Source organism: Lepidothrix coronata, unplaced genomic scaffold (assembly GCF_001604755.1).
Source record: "Lepidothrix coronata isolate B3197 unplaced genomic scaffold, Lepidothrix_coronata-1.0 Scaffold24, whole genome shotgun sequence".
Taxonomy (NCBI): domain Eukaryota; kingdom Metazoa; phylum Chordata; class Aves; order Passeriformes; family Pipridae; genus Lepidothrix; species Lepidothrix coronata.
The window spans coordinates 1,454,460-1,476,304 of record NW_016690204.1 but is presented as its reverse complement, the minus strand read 5'-3'; the positions used below and the strand labels follow the sequence as shown (position 1 = coordinate 1,476,304).

The window sequence follows — 21,845 nt, the reverse complement described above, 5'->3', positions numbered from 1 at the left end:
TGAGGCATCCACAGATTCCTTCCTGTCATTGATGGATTTGGAGCTTCTGGAGTGAGTCCAGAGGAGGCCACTGAGATGCTGCCAGGGCTGGAGCCCCTCTGCTCTGGAGCCAGGCTGGGACAGCTGGGGGGGTTCACCTGGAGAAGAGAAGGCTCCAGGGAGACCTGAGAGCCCCTTCCAGGGCCTAAAGGGGCTCCAGGAGAGCTGGAGAGGGACTGGGGACAAGGGATGGAGGGACAGGCCAAGGGGGAATGGCTTCCCACTGCCAGAGGGCAGGGTTAGATGGGATATTGGGAAGGAATTGTTGGCTGTGAGGGTGGTGAGGCCCTGGCACAGGTTGCCCAGAGAAGCTGTGGCTGCCCCATCCCTGGAAGTGTCCAAGGCCAGGTTGGACGGGGCTTGGAGCAACTTGGGCTAGTGGAAGGTGTCCCTGCCCATGGCAGAGGGTGGAATGGGATGATCTTTAAGGTCCCTTCCAACCCAAAGCATTCCATGATTCCATGAACTTCGGGTTGAGGCTGCATCCCTTTGAGACTGCCCTTGGAAACTGATTCTCCTCCTTTTGTATGGACTCTGCTTTCCCTCCAGGTATTAAGGTCATTGGTGGCATCAAGGAACTCACTGGAGAAGAATATGGAGTTTATGTCAAGAGGATCCTTCCAGGGGGTGTTGCTTATGCAGACGGTGAGTTAAACACAGTGCAGGGCACCACAGAGTCTGGAAATAGCCCCAATCCAGTGTATTTATTTTACACATTGCCATATTAGATATTTCAGTGGGAAATGTGGGACATTTCAGGTGCTTCCTCAGAGTTTTTCTGGTAGTGGGGGTATTTTTTTAGCGTGGCAGTTGTTCTAACACTCAGTGGCAGCCTTGGATTGGCTTCTCAGCACATGTACAATTGCTTCGTGTCTCTAAAGCTGTTCCCATCTCTGCCACAGCAGAACTTCACTTGGCTGCCTGTCCTTCCCCACCTGCCACTCACTGCCTGTAGCCCCAAAATGACCTGAGATCCTTTTGCAAATTCAGCTCTGCTCTGGGTCACTGATTTAATTCTGAATATGTTTAGATAAGTAGGTATTAGGGGTCTGCAGAGTTCACCTGTTAGAACTTAAGCCAAAAAGATATATTTTTTTTTCCAAATGTTACATCATTTTTCCATCCCATAAAGGAAAATAAATCCAGAACAGGTGGAAGTGCCAGTCATGGTTTTCTACCTGACCTCCAACTGAACTATGTGACCTCAAACTGAATTAAGTAAAAGCTTCATTGCATTTTTTGGAATTTACTTTCGTAACTTCCTGGAGCAGAGGAAGTGCTGGGACATTGGCACAGGTTGCTCTGGGAGGTTGCAGAAACTTCATCTCTGGACATCCTGAAAAACGGGTTGGACGAGCATCTCCAGAAGGACCAATGCATTTTTCATCCTGTCTCTGGGCAAAGGCAGGATCTGCCCAGCCTCTCCCAGTCCCTCCAAGCTGTACTTTCTGGAGTTTCTATCCATTAGTTTTCTTTTCTAGGGCGCCTGCAGCCAGGAGACCAGATCCTGGAGGTCAATGGAGATTCCCTAATTGGGGTTACAAGTGAGAGGTACCATATCCAAATGGAAATTTGGCATTCCTGTTGCTTTTGTGTAATTCTGGGAAGTGGTTTAGGCTGCGGGTTGCATGGAGGACACCAGGGAATCACTCTGTCTGTGCTGTTCCCAAGAGCCCAGCTGGGAATTCTCAGACCAAAAAGATTTGATATAAAAATAGACCGGTGAACCCAAACAGTATTTGTGAGATATTCAGACATTTCCCCCAAATACTGGAGTTTTACACAGCTCCTGGCACCCCCACTCCATCTGCTCCAGCTTCCCAGCCAGCCCTGCAGCTCCCAGCACAGAAGATTAGCTGGAGCCTAAACCTGACAGTGCTGCTCTGTGTGGGGGTTCCCTGTGGAGCCACAATCCAGCCCCTCAGCTCCCCACCAAGAAAATAATTAACGACTCCAGAGGAGCAACAACACTCTTGGGGCTCCCCTTTCCCACTAAACATGGGGCTAGGCCACTGTCTGCCTTAAATGCCTGCAGGGTGTGCTGGATGGATGCTTGGGAAGCACCACAAGGAGCTTGTCCTGCTCCCAAAGCCCCAGAGCAGCTGGGTTTGAGGGTGGAAGTCCCTGAGGACACCTCTGTGGCTGTGGGAGGCTGTGCCTGGCCCCAGCACACTGCTCTGGCTCCCATGGGAATACCTGTATTTTGAACCAGAAAGGGGCCGTCCCTGAGATGGAAACTTCCACAGGGAGGGGATTATGGAATCATGGAATGGTTTGAGTTGGGAGGGACCTTAAAGACCATCTCGTTCCAAGCCCCTGCCATGGGTGTGCTGGGAGGTGTTTGCTCAGCACCACGGGCATCCCCTGAGTTTTGTTATCAGGGACTTCTCATTTATTGCAGAAGTGGGAAAATCAGGATGTGAGCTGGCTGCTCTCTGGCCCCACAGCCAGAACAGGGAACATGTCCATTCCACGGGCATCCAGCTGGAACTGGTCACTCAGCTGCTGACAGGGCTTCCCAGGCCTCGAGTCTCTGCCCAGTTTACACAAGCTCTGCTGTGAGGCTGGGGGAGCTCGGAGGGGCCGTGCTGTGAGCCAGCCACGTGCTGTGTCCGTGTTTTCCAGGGCCGTGGACATCCTGAGGACGGCGTCGGCCACCAGCCACATGCGCCTCCTCATCGCCCGCGACGACGACGCCAGGTGAGGGGTGCTGAGGGGGTGGTGAGGGGATGGTGAGGGGTGGTGAGGGGATGGTGAGGGGATGGCGAGGGGGTGGTGAGGGGATGTGAGGGGATGGTGAGGGGGTGGTGTCACACAGGGCAGGCGCATCGTGGCACTCCCTGGCACCACAGCCAGAGTGCCCTGGTGTGGTGGCTGCGGTGGCCACTGAGATGGCCCAGTGTCTTTGGTAACTCTGTGCTGGTGGGAACACAATGGAGCTGTAACTGGAAGGGAAGCAAAGCTGGTGGCTCCCAGCTCCAGCCCGGACCGTGCCGGGTCTGTGGGACATTCCACAGCTGAGCAGATTCCCACAGGCCTTTTCCCAGGGAGGACCAGGGCAGCTCCAGCCTTGGCTGTAGGGTGGCACAGCTCCCCCAGCTCTGCTGTGTGGTGATGAGCTGCCTGTGGTTAATCATGTCCTTCAGAGCTTTGGATGAAGATATACAGGGACAGCAGGATCTTCCTTTTCCTTTCCAGTTGTACACGTTAAGGTCTTCCTTGTCCAGAGGATTCTTCTCCCCTTGCCGCTCCCTGGAAAACCTTACTTTTTCTGGAGAGGCTTGGAGGATTCAAAAGGAGAAGGAAAGAGTTCAGTCGTGTCTTGGCTGGATTTAGGCTGTGTGGGACAATGATGGTCCCAAGAGAGAGGGCAGGGCTATGGGAACCAACATATAGGATCAGCAGGGTCTTTCCTTGCATTGCTTGGAAGATCTGGCACAATGTGGTGGCACATCCTCTCCCTGGAATAGAAACACAGGTCTGGAAAGCTGAGGTGCACCAGGAGCCACGGAAATGAGGGTGGGTTTCAGCAGAGCGTGGCCGTGGGCCCACAGGCTGCTGGACCAGGGCTTTGCACCATCTGTGGGTGGCTGGAGGTTACAGAGGCACCTGCTCAATGTACCCACATCCCATTAGGGTGGAGGTGATGGATTCATTCCTTATCCATCAGCCACTGTGGAGAGCTCCTGCCTTGACAGGAAAGTGAGAGTGCTGTAATGAGAGAGGTGAGACTAATTCTGACACAGCAATACACTGGTGGAAGAATTATTTGCTATTAATGACGGGCAGCTTTTTACCCACCCTCTTCCACTGGAAATAACATCTCCAATTATTCTATTAAGTGCAAATCCTTCAGCAGCTGCTGAGGAAGCGCAGGGTGAAGCAGGCAGGTCACCTCTGGTCTCAGTAAGGATGCTCAGGATGCAGTTCTGTACCACAGCACTTCCCCTGGGAAGTGACAGTGGGCGCCTCTGGGGGACAGGATCCCACCCCTCCCAGCAGGAGCATCCATCGCTCAGCAGCAGCACTTGCTGCAGCAAACACTTCATTTCTCAGCCAGAGCCCCCCGAGCAGGTTTTCTGCCTTCGCCCTGCTCTGTTCCGAGCTGTTCGGGCATCTCGCTGTGGCTCCTAATACCCTAAACTGCAGCAGATGTTCTCCGAGCACACGCGTGGCTTTGCGGGCGGCTCCGGCTCCCCCTGCAGCTGCCGCAGTCCCCAATCGCCCTGCCCGGAGCCGGGGGAGGCCGGCAGGGCAAGGAAACTTTAAGCAATTTATTTGGCCTCCGTTTGCTGTTGGTTATCTGTTAAATCTGCAAAAGGTTAGCCAGAGGGAGAGGGGGGAAAGTAATCAGTTTATTTATTTTTTTTTAAAGATTTGCAGAGATTTCACTTACATAATCATCTCACAAACTGTTTAATACACGAATACATATCTCCAGGATTAAGGGCTGTGGGAACAGGGGGAAGGATTTTTCTGCTCTCTGCTTTTTTTTCCCCCCTTAGTTTTGTCTTTTATTGATGCCCTGTTATCTTTTAAGTCTATCCTTGAGTGTGGGTGAGCAGACAGCCGGGTTGAAATGGGCTCAGCTCCAGAGGTGCCACATCCTGAGTTGTGGGCAACCTTAAACCTTCCCACTGCCCAGCAAAGCAGCTCACGAGACCTGAAAGCTGAGAAGGACACAGGGAGGACCATAAATCAGTGTATTTTCAGATCCTTCAGAAACCCAGAGTGCACAGAGGAGGGAACGTCATGGCTCTGGGTTTGGACGACAATCCGACCTGCCTGCCAATTTTCCCAGTGACTCAGCTGAGTAGCATTTTGTTGTGGTTGCCCTGGGGTGAATTTGACTCATAAATGCTATTATTTGTCCCTGGAGTTAATTATAGGCCCAAATTACCTGTGCTTTTCATGGAACTCAGGCCTGGCATGTATCAGATGCATGTTTTCAGCCTGTCGCATCAGCCCTGCTGCACAGAGGGGCAGCAATGCCAGGGCTTAAAGCAGAACATTCAGATTTGGAGCTGGACATGCTGGGTTTGGGGGATGGTTAGCTCCAATTTTTGCCTGTGCTCACCTTCAGCTAATGAGGATAATTTTATTGCATACACATAATTACTGTTTATTCATTCTCAGCCTGGGAGTTACAATAGGTCCCTGTTTCTCTGTGCTGCACAGATATCATCCTGGTCTTTCAGGTTTATCACTGTGAGAAAGACAATTTGAGCTGCACCTCCTTGTCCTTCATGATAAAATGCTAAATACATCGTGTCATCTCGGGGAACACGGGCTGGGGATTAACAGGGCTCCCACAAGGAGCAGCAAGGAAAGTGGGCAGCTTCTCTGCAAGTGCCCAAACAACAGGCAGGAACAGAATCACAGAATCATTAAGGTTGGAAAAGACCTCCGAGCTCATCAAATCCAACCTTTGACTGTCTCCATCTTGTCAACCAGACCAGAGCACTGAGTGCCATATCCAGTCATTTCTTGACTCCATCACCTCCCTGGGCAGCCCATTCCAATGCTTGGCCACCTTTCAGTCAAGAAATTCCTCCTGATGTCCAACCTGACCCTCCCCTGGCACAGCTTGAGGCCGTTTTCTCTCATCCTGTCCCTCGTTCCCTGGGAGCAGAGCCCAACCCCCCCCCAGCTCCCCCCTCCTGTCAGGGGGTTGCAGAGCCAGAAGGTCCCCCCGAGCCTCCTTTTCTCCAGGCTGAGCCCCCCCAGCTCCCTCAGCCCCTCCTGCTGCTCCAGCCCCTTCCCCAACTCCATTCCCTTCCCTGGACACGCCCCAGCCCCTCAGTGTCTCTCTTGTTGTGAGGGGCTCGGAACTGGACACAAGACTTGAGGTGTGGCCTTTGGGTTGTTGGTCTGACCACTTGGTGCTAAACTGGCAGCGAGGGCTGGGACTGACTCCAGCAAGCCTGGGGGTGCCAGGGACATGGGCTGTGCTTTGGGAAAAACACACATCCTTTTACACAGCAGCTGAGATGCACCTGTGCATGTCACTGCTTCCATCCCACCCTGCCAGTGGTGGAAATGATGGAATGCTTTGGGTGAGAAGGGACCTTCAAGACCACTCCATTCCCACCCCCTGCCATGGGCAGGGACACCTTCCACTAGCCCAGGTTGCTCCAAGCCCCATCCAACCTGGCCTTGGACACTTCCAGGGATGGGGCAGCCACAGCTTCTCTGGGCAACCTGTGCCAGGGCCTCAGCACCCTCACAGCCAACACTTTCTCCCCGGTATCCCATCTAACCCTGCCCTTTGGCAGAGGGAAGCCATTCCCCCTTGGCCTGTTCCTCCATCCCTTGTCCCCAGTCCCTCTCCAGCTCTCCTGGATCCCCTTTAGGCCCTGGAAGGGGCTCTCAGGTCTCCCTGGAGCCTTCTCTTCTCCAGGTGAACCCCCCCAGCTCTCCCAGCCTGGCTCCAGAGCAGAGGGGCTCCAGCCCTTGGAGCATCTCCGTGGCCTCCTCTGGACTCTCTCCAACAGCTCCATGTCCTTCCTTTGTTGGTTCCCCCATATCCTGAGGCAGCTCTGCAGGGGGGTCTCACCTGAGGGGGCAGAGGGGCAGAATCCCCCCTCCCCTGCTGCCCACGCTGTGGGATCAGCCCAGGGCACGGGGGGTTTCTGGGTCCCAGCACACACAGCCAGGGCATGTCCAGCCCCTCACCCACCAGCACCCCCAGATCCTTCTCCCAGGGCTGCTCTCAATCCATTCTCTGCCCAGCCTGGATTTGTGCTTGGGATTGCCCTGACCCAGGTGCAGTATTTTGCACTTGGCCTTGTGGATCTACATAAGGTTCACACAGTCCCACCTCTCCAGCCTGTCCAGGTCCCTCTGGATACCCCATCCCTTCCTTGCAGTGTGTGACCTCACACACAGCTCTGTCAGCTCCAAACTGGCTGTGGGTGCCCTTGATCCCACTGTTGCTGTGATCTGCATGTGAGAAAATCTGCTTTTGTGACGCTTTTGCAGTGCTTTGGGTTCATGGCTCCCACTCACCTGCAGGTTTGGTTTTTTTGAGGCAAACTATTAATTTCTGATGTCACAGGCTCCACTTTCTCTCCCAGCTGAGGTTTCCAGACGCTATGCGCTCATAACCTTTGATGTAGGAATCACCCTTTGTTCTCCCAAGAACAAAAGGACAGGACAAAGAGGCATTATGAGATAAAACAACAATATCTTCTGCGGGAAGATTGACCCCCTGCTGCTTAATCTGCAGCAAAGTCACCCTCCAGCTGGCTGTGCTGGCAGACCCCGGCATCCTGAAGGCTGTGTGGGACAGAGCTCTGTTACAGGCATCCTCCAGACCTCTAATGTTTGCATCCTAATGAAAAAAAAGCTGGAGAAGGCTTGTTAAAATGAACTTTCCACCTAATAGAATGCCATGGTTGTTGTTTTTTAATAAAGCCGGGCATTTTAGTCCTGCAGGCACCTGACAATTCGCAATGTTTTAGCAAGGGTCAAATTTTAAATATTAAAGACACCTTCTGAAGTGTCTTGGTGTCTGAAAGCACAAAGCTGGCATTCCCTCAGTGTGCGTGTTCATCACTCGGCAATGTTTGGGCACCGTCTGCCTGTTTGCAAACTCCCCCAAACACAGCACTGAGCACAAAATTAATTCCCAGGAGATTGACACCAGAAAGTGTATTGCTTCCTGCTGGGATAAGTGTGTGCCTCGAGTTAGTCATGTGTTTATGTCCCTGCTGGAACTGACACTTGCAGCAGTGACCAACAAAGCCGGGGCTGGGACGGTGGCGCGCGATGTAGCATTTAGTCACATCATGCTGGGCTGGACCCGGGCTCAAGGGGCAGCCCTGGGCTCCCAGCTCGTTGTTCAGGCTCCTGAGCAAACAGTGCTAAATACTGCTTTGTGGAGGAACTGAACAGCACAGAACAAACAACAACAAAGGGTGCTCAGGCCGTGCATGTCCTCGCTCAGAGCAGCGCTGGACAGCTCAGATCCCTGACCGGGCTCGCAGGGCTGGAGGAGCACAAGAGCTGCTGAACGAGTCACATTTGCATTGACTAAGACTATTTTAGCCATTGTTTTAGGTTCATAACCTGTTCTGTGCTCTGATGGATTATTATCTGAGGAAAATGTAACAATAGGTGACCACAGAAATACCCAGCCCAAAACACAACCCGGCTGCTGGAGGCTTGGGAACCCCTGGAAATAATACAGCAGATTCCAGCGTGTTTGACCTGCCCCTGCACTGGGTCAGGGAGGGGTAAGGCCATGGCCGAGTGAGTGACCAGTGAAACTGGGGTGAATCACCTGTAGAAACACAGCAGCTTTGCTGGAAAGTGGAAAAATTCTGCTAAGGTAAGATCCACCCAAGGCTCAGCCCAGGGAATCACAGAACAGCAACCACTGTCCTACTGCTGTAGGAGCTGAGTTGTCCTTCCACTTTCCCAGTGCTTGTGGAATCATTCAGGTTGGAAAAGCTCTCTGAGATCTTCCAGACCAACCATTCCCCCAGCACTGCCAAGGCCACCACTAAACCACATCCCCAAGTGCCACATCCACACATTTTTTGAACATTTCCAGGGATGGTGACTCCACCACTTCCTTGGGCTGTTCCAGTGCCTGACATCCTTGCAGTGAAGAATTTTTTCCTAATATTTTATATATATTTTGGTGTCCAACTTTATGAAACTTGACACCCCTCAAGCACAGTATGTACAGGTCACACAGGGCTGGCCCAACACATGGTGGGTCATGAAAACATCACCACATGTCTAACACTTTCTGGGGAGTAGATCCAATAAATAATTACAGTGCTTAGAGAATGGCTTTGATCATCCTTATATCCTTTATGCTGTTCTATCACTACAATGGCTGGAGACCACAGTGCCTGGAAGATGCTGTGGTGGCATCTTGACTGTTCCCGGGAAGTTTGTGCCCAAGAGGTGAAAACTAAAACAGCTTTGTGGGAGGTGGGGTTTCTGAACAAAGTAATTGTCTTTTTTTAAGGTCATGGGTTTAATTGATAAAGACAATAGTGTCGATGCAAATATTGGGATTCACCAAGGCATGTCACTGAGTATTGTGTGACACCTGGGTTTTAAATTAGCATTAGATGGAATGAATAAGGCATAAATTTGATGGCAATATTAGATAAGGCATGCACTGGTCTTTGAAGTCTGTTAATGAGCTGGTTGTTACTGGGAAGATGTAAATTACTGAGAGCATTTCCAGCAGGAACCCGAGGAGCTGATGATTCATTCATCATTTAATATTGTTGACTCTAATCTAGCCAATAATATATAACCTGTGTCCCGGTGAGGAACGCAGATGACACAGCGTCTGCGTGTGTGTGAGAGCTGTCTCCTCGCTCAGGGAACTTTGCTGTGGCTGCTTTCCTACAGGTTTATGTCTTGAGCTTGTCTGACTGTCAAGCCTGAGAGCGAGCCACTCATACCCAGGCTTTTCCTGGGGCTATAGCATCAGGAAGGCACCTTCCCATGGGGATTCCCTCATGCCTTCAAAGAGGACATCTAATGGTGCTGCTGTGGCCACAGAAACAACACTTTCAGGGTCTCTCCCACTGCCTGGCTGCTTATTTATTGGCATGTGTAAGAAATTAGTCATCCTTGAGGCTCTTCTCTCTGCCAAAGGTCGGACTGATCAGGTAGGGTGGGGTTATAAAGGTTGGGTTATGAAAGGAGGGGACCCCCCCATTGCAGAGGGACGGATGTTCCTGGGAGCAAAGAGCCAACGTGGCTGGAATGGATCAGGAGGCTGATGAAGATCAACATGATGATGTCACCCCTCTCCATGTCTCCTCATCCAAAAGGGTGCGAGAGGCTCACGGCAGCTCAAGGAAAGGTTTCAGAAATGAGGCAGGAGCTGGTAAACATGGATAATGGTGGTTCTTAGTGGGGTTTACAAACCCCAGATGTCACATGTGGCAAAGGGAAGGCCACAAAGCAATTCACCTGTGGTGTACAGGTCGTTACAGCTCATTGAGGGCTTGGGTCGTTACACGGTGCTCAAACTCCACTGGGAACAAAGCACTAAGGGAGGTGCCTGAGCATAGAGCCAGCTCTCCAGGGGATTTTCTGGATGAGATTGTGTGCAGGTCTTTGTTAAGGTGTTATGCTCCAAGAGCTTCATCAGAGATGTTCATGGAGGGCATCACCATGGATGGATTCAGAGAGTTGGCAGCTGCTTCTGCACATGCTCCAGAAAGCCACATCCTATCTTCACTCCAGCAAGAACTAGAAGGATCTGCCTTCTGTCCAGGAAGGAGGAGTAAAAACCAGAGAATAATCTTTATTTAACTGTTCTAGAAAGAGTCACAAACTGTCACTTCTGACAGTCTGTTTAATTTGTGTGGTGTGTGATTCCAAAATTTTGAGCCCGATAGCTGGGGGTGAAAATATTTTGCCTGATTCCTGAGAGGCTCCATGAGGTTGGGTGCAAGGCAGGGGTGACAAGTGGGATGCAAGGCAGGGCTCCAATGGCCCTCTGCCCTCTTTCAGAAATGACTGTCCTCAACACCAGAGCCTGTCTGTAGGATCACAGAATCATTCAGGCTGGAAAAGACCTTTAAGAATTAATCCCTTCCCAGCTCCTCTTGCCCAAGTTCACCCTGAACACATTCCAGGGCAGGGAAGGAGCACGCTGAAGCTCCAGCCCATTGCAGGAAAGCTGCTGTGCCATGAGATTGATTACAGACCTGAAGCCTTGCACAAGCTCCTGAGACCAGGGTGTTCCCCTTGTGCACAGGGCAGCCCTGTCTGCTCCCCACTGCTGGAGGGCACGGCCCTGCAGACGTGGTACTAAGTCACTGCCACCAGCGGCACCATTGCCAGGTAATCAGGTGGGGGATAATCTTAGGCAGCAGCTGACTTCACCATGTTGTTGTTTCCAGGAGGGAGTTCTCTGAGCTGCTGGAGAAGTTCGGCTCCCAGAGCAACACGGGCTCGGCGCGGAGCTCGCCGGTCCTGCACGGGGGCAGTGAGTAACTCAGGGTGTCCTTGGGGGAACCAAAGAGAGTTTCCTTTGTCCCAGTGTAATTCTGAAGGAGTTGGGATTGGATTTGGGCAGGTGTTTGGGTGGAGGTTTGAAGGAAGCTCGTCCTTATTCCAAGCCCAGGTGCAGAGCAGGGTGGCCAGCACAGGGCAAGCGTGAAGCAACGAGCCACCTCCTCAGAGGGAACAAGGGATACTTGAGTTGGGATTGTGATCACTCCCCAGATCCCCAGACTCTGTTTAACTGATGTGTCATGCAGGTGACTCCATCAGTACCCATCTCTGCAGGGGCAGCTTTAGCTTTTTGCTCTGGATTTCAAAAACATCTCAGCAATAATTCATTCAACCATCACTATTTTTTATTTGCAAATGGGAAATGTTTAATGAGGTGCAAGAGGGTTGACGTAAGTGAGGTGCCAGCACACAAATCCATGTGTGCATGAAGGAAGCTGTCCCTCTGACTTGGCATCCCACCAGCCGGCTGCCAACCCTTCCCTATGGCAGGGGTATGTAGGGCTGCCAGTGGGGTGACATTCTGTGCCGAGGGGGCCGAATGTTTCCTCTCCATAAGCCATATCCTGATGATTTTAACAAACGTGATTTTCCTAAAAAAGACAGGAATACAGTGACAGCTCTCAGAGGCAGAACAGGGAAGGAGGGTGATGCTGGGTTTGTGTGCCCTGGACTGACTCGGACTTTGCTGTTCAGGTCGATACCTGGAAAGCACATCCTCGGGCTCCTCCTCACGCTCCCAGAGCCCGCTGCTGCTGAGTCCTGCCAACTCCCACGGGCCCTGCCTCGGGAACGCGGCGCACGCCCCTCACGCACAGTACGTACCCGTCCCGGGGCTGGCCCCACGCAGCCCGGCCCTGGTGGGCCACGGAGACACCACTGAGTGTCTGACACTGCCTTAGAGCCAGAAGATAATTCCAGTGCTTGGAGAATGGCTTTGTTCCTCCTTGTGTCCTCTCCACTGATCTATCACCAATGGCTGGGAGATCACAGCATCTTCTAGATGGCATGGTGGCATCTTGGCTGTTCCTGGGAAGTTTGTGCCCAAGAAGTGAAAAGCTTCCCAGTTGAGGCAGTCAATATATCTGCACTATGGTCAACTATGAAACAGCTCCTCTTCATCCCCTCCAGATCCCAGGGAAAGGTGCTGGTTTACAGCCAGCTGAGAGGACCCTGCACATCACCTTTACAAAACATGCCATGAGCAGAGTGTTCCTGCAAGGCCAGTGGTGCTTTCAGGAGGTGTTTTGGGATCTTGTTTCCTATTGCTCTGCTTCTGGCATGTTGACCCTGTGTACCAAGAGCACAAGCACCTCTCCATACAAACATTCCTGACGCCCTTTGCTTTGGGGTCAACAGCAGTTGCCAAGAGTCACCACCTCCTTTGGTCTCCAGAGCATCTCCTGGAGCGTGTGTTTTCATGTGGTCATCTGTCCCTTTCACATTCCACAGGTCAGAGGTTTGGACAGGCAGCGCTTGTTTTTCTGCACAGCCTCATTTCCAGGGCACTCAGGGTTGTCCTTCTCCAGAGGGACAGCTCGGAGGGTGTTCACAGTCGTGGAATGGGGACCACTTGTGCCCAGGGCTTGCAGCTTCCCTCCCTCTCCCAGCGTAAACAAGCCAAGTTGCTGGTAAAGAGAATCAGCCCTCACTGCAGAACCAGTAAATCCTCTTGCTAAATACCAGCTTATTAGGGATTTGTAGAGGACAAATATTTGGCACCAGAGGTTTAAGCTGCTTGCATGGAGTGAGAGACCCACACAGAGGAGAGGCCAGATTATCTACTTGGCAGTTGGTTTGGACAAACCATCCTTCCTGTGCTGTTAACCCACCCCAGGCTGAGATACAGAAGCCCAGAATGGCTTGGGTTGGAAGGCACCTTAAAGATCATCTCATTCCAACCACCCTGCAATGAGCAGGGAAATGGGCACATAGGCTAGAGAGGGCCTGCTTTGGTGGCCTCCTCGCTCAGCACTGCCCTGCTGTGCCTTGTTCTGCTTGTCTCCATGCCAGTGGTCTTCTGGAATCACAGACCACTGATTGCAGCTGAGTGTTGGTGGTCAGCTGAGAGGTGTAATTTGGGCCATGGGTCTTTTCATGCACGTGGCTGCCATCCCTTCTGCCCAGGCTGTGCAATGCTGTGAGCTCTCATTGTGCTGTCACCTGAGGCCCTGCCACCCCACTGAGCAGCAGGACAGACACAGTTCAGAGTCACCACAGACAGTGTCTGATATTTTGATTTGGGTGGAGGTTTTAAGGCTGTTAGTTATTTCATGACATCATTTTCATAAAATCCTTTACCTTAAAACACTTTTTCATAAGAATAAGGCACATGCACCCCTTTCAGTGCAGTGTCTGACCTCCAGGAATGGCATCACTGGGGAGCACAGGGTGGTGACACGCTGGTGTCACTGTGGGGCACAGGATGCACAGCTGTCATTGTGTCTTAAGCTTTGAGACAACATCAGCAGGACCAGAAAGTTCAGATTGTTTGGGGATTGGCTGCTATGGAAATAAATGGAAAAGGTGAAAAGCCGGCTGCACCCATCCCATTTGGAGAAAACTGTTTGCTGACTCTTAGACCCTACCAAATCCTTCCCCAAACCTCCCTGCTGCAGTGGTGCCCACCAGCCCATGGGAGGTCAGTGAAATCTCTGCTCCCCCAAACCCTGACCTGCTGTGGCCGTGTCTTGGTGGCCTGTTGGGTCCTGTCTGGTCACTCTTGGAGAGAAAGGTCCCACCTGGTTGCTGCTCCATTTACATCCTTCACTGGGAGAGCCATCTCTCCCCCTGCCACAGCAGCACACACAGTGTAGTGGGTGTTGCTGCAAAGGATGACCATTTCTTAGGGAATCTTCCAAGATTTTGAGTTCCAAACCTCAATTTAGACACACTCAGCTGTGTATCCCAAGCTTCCCTTGGATGTTTCCTAAGAGCTGCTTAATACTTGACCAATCTGTAAATTGCTGTCTGGTGATTTAGCTGGATTCAAGCAATAACCATGTTGATCTTTTGTGTGCTTTTAGCTATAAAAACCAGGAGTGCCAAACCTATTCTAGTTAAACCTTTAGTTTCTTCTCTATTTTAACCCTGAGATGAGTTCAGTTGGTCAGAACATGGTGCTGATAACATCAAGGTTGTGGGCTTGATCCCTGTATGGACCATTCATTTAAGAGTTGGACTTGATGATTCTTGTGGGTCCCTTCCAACTCAGAATATCCCGTGGTTCTGTGAGTATTCCCTGGTATTTGGGATTATGTGCGCCAGTCACCTTCGTAACGCTGAACAGTGTCTGCCAAGGAACAAGAGCCTCTTTCCAACTCATCTCCTCTCTCCAAGGCTGGGTGGAAGAAAGGATGCAGGGAAAAGGTTGGGAGAAGGTAGAAGGATCATGCACGGGAAGAAATCCAGGCAGAGTTCATTCAGTGACATGGGAAAATAACCCGGCTCACCTCGAGTCACCTGCGAACGTCTCTCCCTTGCAGCTGCTCCATTGACTCAGGAATCCAGAGCATTTCCATAGCAAACTCCTCTGGCCTGGGGCTGACAATCAGTGGTGGATCTAACAAGCCTGATGGGCCTATGATTTATGTCCAAGAGCTTTTGCCAGATGGTGACTGTTATAAGGTAAGTCAGCGTGGAGACCCTCGGTGGCCTCTCGGGACCTCTCCTGGAGGTTGGAGCTGTTCTGAAACAGCTTTTCTAAGAGTAAATGGACAATGCACTGCACAGGCTAATGAGGATTTGTGTTGCAGGAGAAGGCTTTGGGCAGAGACATTCCTTCCCAACGCTGTGTCTTTCTCCCTGTTTGTTTAGGATGGTCGGCTCCGACCTGGAGACCAACTAATCGCCATCAACAGAGATTCTTTGGTGGGCAGCACACATGAAGAGGCCAGAAAAATAATTGAAAAAGCCAAATTCAGGTAGGCATAGAACATATTTCCTGTTGTCATCATCAGGGTGCTGTTGAGTCTTAGGCAGAAACCCTTCATGTCATCTTTGTCTTCAAGAGCATCATTAGTCTTAAATGATGCTTCGAGATGGTCCTGATAGGTGGTCACATAAGGAAATCTTGAAGGAGAGGGTCATCCTGAAGTGTAATCCAGACCTTCTAAATGTTCTGGACCTCGTGAATATCTCCTATCACTGCCCAGCAGAGTTCTACAACAGAACTGAAATTCAAAGAACCATAAAAAAGGAGGCTCAGGAGAGACCTTGTTGATCTGTAAAGGAGGGTGGAGCCAGGTGGGTGTCGGTGTCTTCTCCCAAGTAACAGCTGATGGAAAAAGAGACAAAGGCCTCAAGTTGTGCCAGGGGAGGTTTAGATTGGATATTAGGAAAAATTTCTTCATGGAAAGGGTTGTAAAGCCCTGGCACAGGCTGCCCAGGGCAGTAGTGGAATCACCGTCTCTGTCAGTGTTCAAAAAACATGTAAATGTGGCACTTGGGGGCATGGTTTAGTGGTGGTCTTGGCAGTGATGGGTTAAGGGTTGGACTTGATGATCTTAGAGGTGTTTTCCAACCTTAATGATTCCATGATTCTATGAATCTATGGAACACAGCTGGTGCAGATCCAGCTGCGCCGGTGGAGGCTGCACGGGCTTAAGTGAGATTACCCTGGAGACAGAACCAGGGCATGGAAGTTCTGCAGCTTTGTACCTTTTGTTTTGTTAATAAGATGTCCTGTATTTGCTGTTTGTTTAAGACACGAGGGAAGCACAGAAGTGGCCTTTATTCCTGGAAGGGGACGGTTACATCCTGGACTGTCAGTGCACAACAACATCCCATCACCACCTCCGAAGGCTGTGGGAAACGGCCTGAGCTCCTGCAGGCTCAAGGTCCACGTGAGGTCCCCAGAGGTAGGCTGAAGTTCATATCTCACAGCACAGATCCTGTGACCTTTCTTTGATCAGAAAATTCATCTTTAGGGACTCCCTGGCAATATTTTGGGACAGTGGAAAGTCTGTAATACTGATACACATGGCCCTGTTTTACAGGCAGGTATTTTAAATTTGAAATAATTTCTTCTCTCTTGGGTTTGAGACAGAGAAGGATCTGTGGAGGTAATGAGAGGAATTTCATCTCCAGGGCCTGCATTCAGACCTGTTCCAGGAGTCTCAGGTTTTCAAAAACAAAACCCTTCTATGGATAGCAACCTGCATCTCATTCCACTCCAGTCACAGAGCTGGAAGGGATCTCTGGAGTCAGTTTGATCTAAGCTGGCTCCTACCCAAAGGCAGGAACAACCCTTTATTCTTCAAGCCCTCTGATGAGGATGGATCCAGAGCGTTCCTACGCAGCCCATTGCTGCTCCTGACTGCTCTAATGATAAGCCAGGCTCATTCCCCCTGGGAGGCCGAGCTCCACGTTGGGTTGGCAGAGACAAGTGCTCCAGCTGTGTGTGCTTGGACACACAATCCTCACGATTCTTTAGGTCTCTGTCTGGATTCTGTGCACTTGTTGCTCCTCTCCTGGGCTGGTGCCATGCCAGGTGTACCCTCTGCTCTCTCCCTCACAAGCTTCCTTTAGACGTTCCTTTCCCTCATGTCTGTTTGGCTGTGAGCAAAATAACAAAACCCCTTTAAAGAAAAAAGTTTAAAGTTCTGGGACCAAACTACTTAATCCCCTGTTTCCCAGCAATCCAGAATATTTTCTACCTGTGGACATAAGTAGCAACCACACCCTTCCTTTGAAAAGTCTGATTTTATTTCATTTTATTGGAGCCTTGATAGATCTGAGACACAATTCTTACTCACAGGTACAGTCTGAATGCAAAAGCAGGCAAACAGTGAGGAAAGAGTGGGTTTTTTTGGCAAAAGGAAGAGGCCAGCTGGATGTTCCTTTCATACAAGATCATTCACAAAACATCTCTTTCCAGCCCAGTGGAGACATAGACTTGCACAAATGTCGTCTGCGTGTTTCTTTTGGGTGTACCAGGCTGGGAAGTGCTTATGAAAAGCAGCAGCAGGCCCTAGAGCTGTAGCTGAGTGGTATGGTCGGATCCTTTACCCACAGCTCACTGTGGTAATTTTGTGTTTGGGGTAAATATTACACCTACTGTGGTCAGATTACTCAGGCCCTCACTGGTGGGTTGGACACAGAGCTTTAGGGAGAACCTCTGTGCAGAAACCAGACGAGGCCAAATTCAGCATCAGCTCTCAGTCACAGTTACATTAAGGACAGATTTGTTTGTGTGTGACCAGAAGTCTTGGGATGACTCAGGAACATTCCTGTACCAGATGCTCCCAGAAAACCCCCGGAGTCTCTTTTGGCCCATCTGCACATGTGGTGCCTTCTGTGGGCCAGCTGGGTGGCTCTCTCTTGAACACCTCTATCTTCTGCTCTTTTTAACACCAGCAGATTCTTCTTAGCGACTGTCTGTGCTATTTTGTCTTGTTTTTCTAGAATAGACGTGAAAATCCTTTTCCTGTGCCTTCTTTGTCACCGGACATTTGCCCACCAGAGCTTACGGTCTCAGGTAAGAGTCCCTCAACCACTCTCCTTGTGTGGGGGACAAACAGCTGTGGCTCCTCAAGCTCAGGATGATGAAATTATAAAATCACAGAATACCAGACTACTTTGGGTTGGAAGGGACCTTAAAGCTCATCTCATTCCACCCCCTGCCATGGGCAGGGACACCTTCCACTAGCCCAGGTTGCTCCAAGCCCCGTCCAACCTGGCCTTGGACACTTCCAGGGATGGGGCAGCCACAGCTTCTCTGGGCAACCTGTGCCAGGGCCTCCCCACCCTCCCAGGGAAAAATTCCTTTCCAATATCCTATTTAACCCCGTCCTCTGGCAGTGGGAAGCCATTCCCCCTTGTCCTATCACTACGTTTTTTATCAGTGTTTATACTGCTGTAGTGGAATTTAATGGGGTGATAACGAGACTCAGCCTGCTCAGAGAGAGGGAAGGCAGCAGCTTGGCTTACTCAACGAGTAGTAACTATGTCCATGTTTGCCCAAAGTAGCAAAACTTTGCTAAGGCATTCGAGGACTGAGGTATTCACAGTTCATAAATTCTTCCCCTCTCAGCCTTTGGTTCGTTTGCAGCAGTGCCTTTGCCCATGTCAGACATCCAGCAGGTCCCATCACAGGCCACATTCCCTCTGACGGGAATGGGGGGTCCTCGGACACACAGTGTAACACCAGGCAGTGACAGTGGTGACATACACACCAACCCCGGTGCTGAACAGGCAGTAAGGATGCCCTCAGTCGGCCAAACTGGGAAATGGCTGCTAGATGTGACTAAATCAGACTCCTCTCTACATCCAAACTTCACTTTTTGCTTATTTTTCATGCTGTGTTTTTTCTCCCTGCTCTGGGTCTACTGAGCTCTTACCTTTTGTGGAGGGACCGACTCTGTTCACCCAACAGGGTGGCAGCAGTGGAGGTGAACTCAAATCACCCTGCAGCTTCCCAGATCCCTTAGGAATGGCAGGAAACCTCCATAACCTCTGTGACCCAGAGCCCAGGGAGACAACCTCCACCAAAATACCCCATATCCCTGTGACAGGAATGTTCTCCTGCCCCGAGGCAAAGATAGGCTTTGCCAATGAGCCTCCAGCAAGTGCTGCCCATCCTTCTTGCAGCCTCAAATCCTTCCCCACGCGCTGCCAGGGCAGTGGCTCTGCTTACAAATCCCTGTGCCTTGTTGTAATTCCCATCTGGAAGGCTGAGAGCAAGCACTGGAGGTGAATCGTGTTTAGTCCATACCTGGGATCGGTGGCAGATGGAGCAGCCGGTGCTGGGCTGGGTGTGCGCCAGCTCTGCTTCCAGGGTGCCTGTGCCACCTTGGGCAACTCAACAGGCTCTAGCTCTGTCTTCCATGCTCCTCTGGAGAGGCCCTGGGACAGGGATTTGCTCTGTCCTCCTTGCCCTGAGGGTCCTGCAGGTGTCAGGTGGGCTCTCAGGTGGCCACCACGGAGAGTCAGCACTGCCAGGGACGGGGACAGAGCAATCCAACAACAGCAGTGACCTAATCCCTGCCTGATTTAGCTGGGAGATTGATCCCACCAGGTTTTTACTGTGAAATTCTGAGGAGGCTTCGTGTCAGTGTTGCCACCCATGAAAACAGACAACTGGCTTTGAAAGAGCAGCAGTCAGGCTTGGAGCCTGGGCCAGTGCCTGCCGGTCTCTGGGTGCCTGGTGGGTGCCCTGGATATCTCCGTGTCCAGGGCTGACAGCAAAGCCACGCAGAGCTAATCCTGATTAGCCAAGCTGGGAAGGGGGATGGCTCCACCCTTGAACTTGGAGAGGGAAGTGTTGGTGGCCAGTCCAGCAAACCCAGTTGTTACCTCTTGCTGCTCCCAGCTCTGGCAGAGTAGATGGCTCCTTGGATTGGGAGGATCACATTTGTGCAGCACCTCTGCTGCTCCTTCCTCTTGCACTGGGCCCTGCCCTGATGGTCAGGAGGGTGTGGGGAGAAGTGCTCCAGAGATTCCAGAGGAGTGGAGTTACTTGGCAAAGAGGGGCTTCCCATGGTGTTAATCAGATCCCAGGCAGACAGAAGGAATTGCTTCCTGGGCAAATCTTGGGCCACTGGCATGAGAAGGAATTTTATCACCTGGGCTGAGGGTTTGAGGGTGGGCAGGGGCAGGCACAGCAATCCTGCACCTTTCTGGACTCTGGTGGGTTGTCCCCAGCAGGCAATGCCTTCTGCAGTGCTTTCCCAGGGAATATCCTGGTTCCTTACAGACAAGGGCTGATCACAATGGAAAAGGTGAGGATCCCTCCAGGGGTGGAGGGGCAGGGCTTTGCTCTAGACCCTTTCAGCTGTGCAGCAGTGCTGGCAGTGCTGAGCCAGCTGGATCTTCCAGCTCACAACAGCTTCTCCCCAGCACAGCAGCTGCTCTTTCTGCCTCTTTCTCCCTTTGTGGCCACCTCACCATGCATGTGGCTCCTTCTACCCAAAACACTCTGCCTGCCCAACAGAGGGGAAAAGGGGTAAAGGATTTTTGCAGTCTTGAAGAGGGAAAAAATCTTGCAGTGGTGTTTTTCCACATTGCTTTTAATCTGTCCATTCCCATGGGTGTCATGAATTGCTTCAGTTTTGCTTAATCAGTTAGAGCAGATGAGAACCAGGCAGATTTTGTTTAATTCTTTTTTTTCACAGCTCACCACAACTGCAGGCCCCAAGACTCCACAAAACTCTGTGACTGGAAATTTCCAAAGTGCTATTTTTGCAGTCCAAGGTCCATGGATGAAACATCTCTTTTTAAACCATGCAGAAACCCAGTTTCAGAAGGGTTTGCCCCAATATTCTATCTTTCCAAGAGTGGCCTAGTTCAGCCTTTCAGAACCGGATTCAATAAATCCTGAACTTTGATTTTTGTCCTGCTGCACACACATAATATTTCATATAATCAGAGTTCTAAGTTTGCTTTGCAGACATCTCTTTCTTCTACCAAATGCTCCCCCATTAACATTTATTTTTGATTTTTCAGCACCTGCTTCAGCACCTAATCACAAAGCAGCTTCAGGCACCAAACCAAAAGTAGCACTGGATCCCCATATCCGGCTCAAGGATGGGAAACTGGAACTGGTAAGTAGAATGGGTCCCTCTTCCCAAAGCAAGGTGAGCTATGCAGGAAATAGCCCTTCCTCTCTTCAGCTGAGAGTGCTGGAGGTTGACTCCAGCCTCTGAAGGTAAAAAGGGAGAGGGAGTAGTGGAATATCCTGACTGTGTCCAAAGGGGAATTTGGACACACCTTGTCTCCTCTTGGCTATTTCTCAGTGCTCTGGGGGCTCCAGAAGTCTTCTCCTGGCATTCACACCTCCCTTGGACTACAAATATTTGGTGCTGCTGTTGCTGCTGGGGTGACCACGGGCAGCCTGGTGGGGGCGAGGAGAGGCTGAGATAGGAGACATGTCACCGAGGATCCAGCTAGAACTGCTAATTCTGTCAGCATTTTATGGAGAACCCACTCTAGGGGCAGAGAGCAGAGCTGCCCATTTGCTCACCAAGACCCGGTGAAGGGCAGAGTGGCCTGGGGGGCCGTGTCCCTGTCTGGTTTGGGGTGCACGTCCCCCCGGGTTCTGCTGGCGTTGGAGGGGGGCAGCGGGAGCAGGGTCCCTTGTGCAGGGTCCCTCGGTGCCAGGGGACCCCGCGGTGGCCCCGATGTGACGAACATCTGCTGCCACCTGACGGCGGCCCAGAGCTCGCCCTCGGCTGCTCCCACCTCCCGGGAGGGCAGGAACTCCTCTAAGCCTGCCTAATTCTCCTAAAGCGGGATTTAGGCCCGCATTTTGCAGCGACCTCTGCCCGCCGTGGGTACAAAGCAGCTCCTCTGGGTAGGAGGAGTGGGACGCCGGGTTTCGCCTTTCGAAAGCCCGTGTTACACACGGGCACTGCGGCGGTGACAGGGTCGGGGTGTGACACCCACAGGCACAACCTGAGGTGGTTTTGGGGTGGCCAAGCCACCCAGCACCCCAAAGTGCGGGAGCCGGTCTGGGAGCCTGCAGCACTGCCTTGCACAGGGGGCAGAGGAGCAGCAATGAGAGACCAGACCGGCTCCCGCACTTTGGGGTCTCGCTCCTGACGGAAACGTGAGCAAGGATTCACCGCCCGCCCCTTCCCAGGGGGCCTCGTGCTCGGAGCTGAGCAGGAGCTGTGCGTGCAGCCTGGGACAGGGCAGTGGTTCATTCCAGCTCTTTCCCAGGGTCTGCTGGGCTCCACTTCGTCCTTTAAAAGCTTTTAGTCGCTGCCGCCCGCAGTGAAGTGCGGCTTGCACAGGTTTATCTGCTCTCTGTGGTGCCCTGGGGTTCAACTGATAAATATCAGTAGAAGTCAGGGCATCAGGAGTAATGA

General features: G+C 51.6%; 1 protein-coding gene across 1 annotated transcript in view; it reads left to right on the top strand.

Moving 5' to 3' along the window:
- LOC108494336 (syntaxin-binding protein 4-like) overlaps positions 1-21,845 on the top strand; it is a 38,748-nt gene that overhangs the window by 6,556 nt on the left and 10,347 nt on the right. The window contains exons 3-12 of the mRNA XM_017808727.1: positions 589-684; positions 1,521-1,590; positions 2,665-2,739; positions 10,926-11,011; positions 11,734-11,854; positions 14,523-14,664; positions 14,854-14,960; positions 15,743-15,896; positions 17,443-17,515; positions 20,482-20,579. Of these exons, the coding sequence (XP_017664216.1) occupies positions 589-684; positions 1,521-1,590; positions 2,665-2,739; positions 10,926-11,011; positions 11,734-11,854; positions 14,523-14,664; positions 14,854-14,960; positions 15,743-15,896; positions 17,443-17,515; positions 20,482-20,579 (1,022 nt within the window). The remainder of the gene's footprint in view (positions 1-588; positions 685-1,520; positions 1,591-2,664; positions 2,740-10,925; positions 11,012-11,733; positions 11,855-14,522; positions 14,665-14,853; positions 14,961-15,742; positions 15,897-17,442; positions 17,516-20,481; positions 20,580-21,845) is intronic.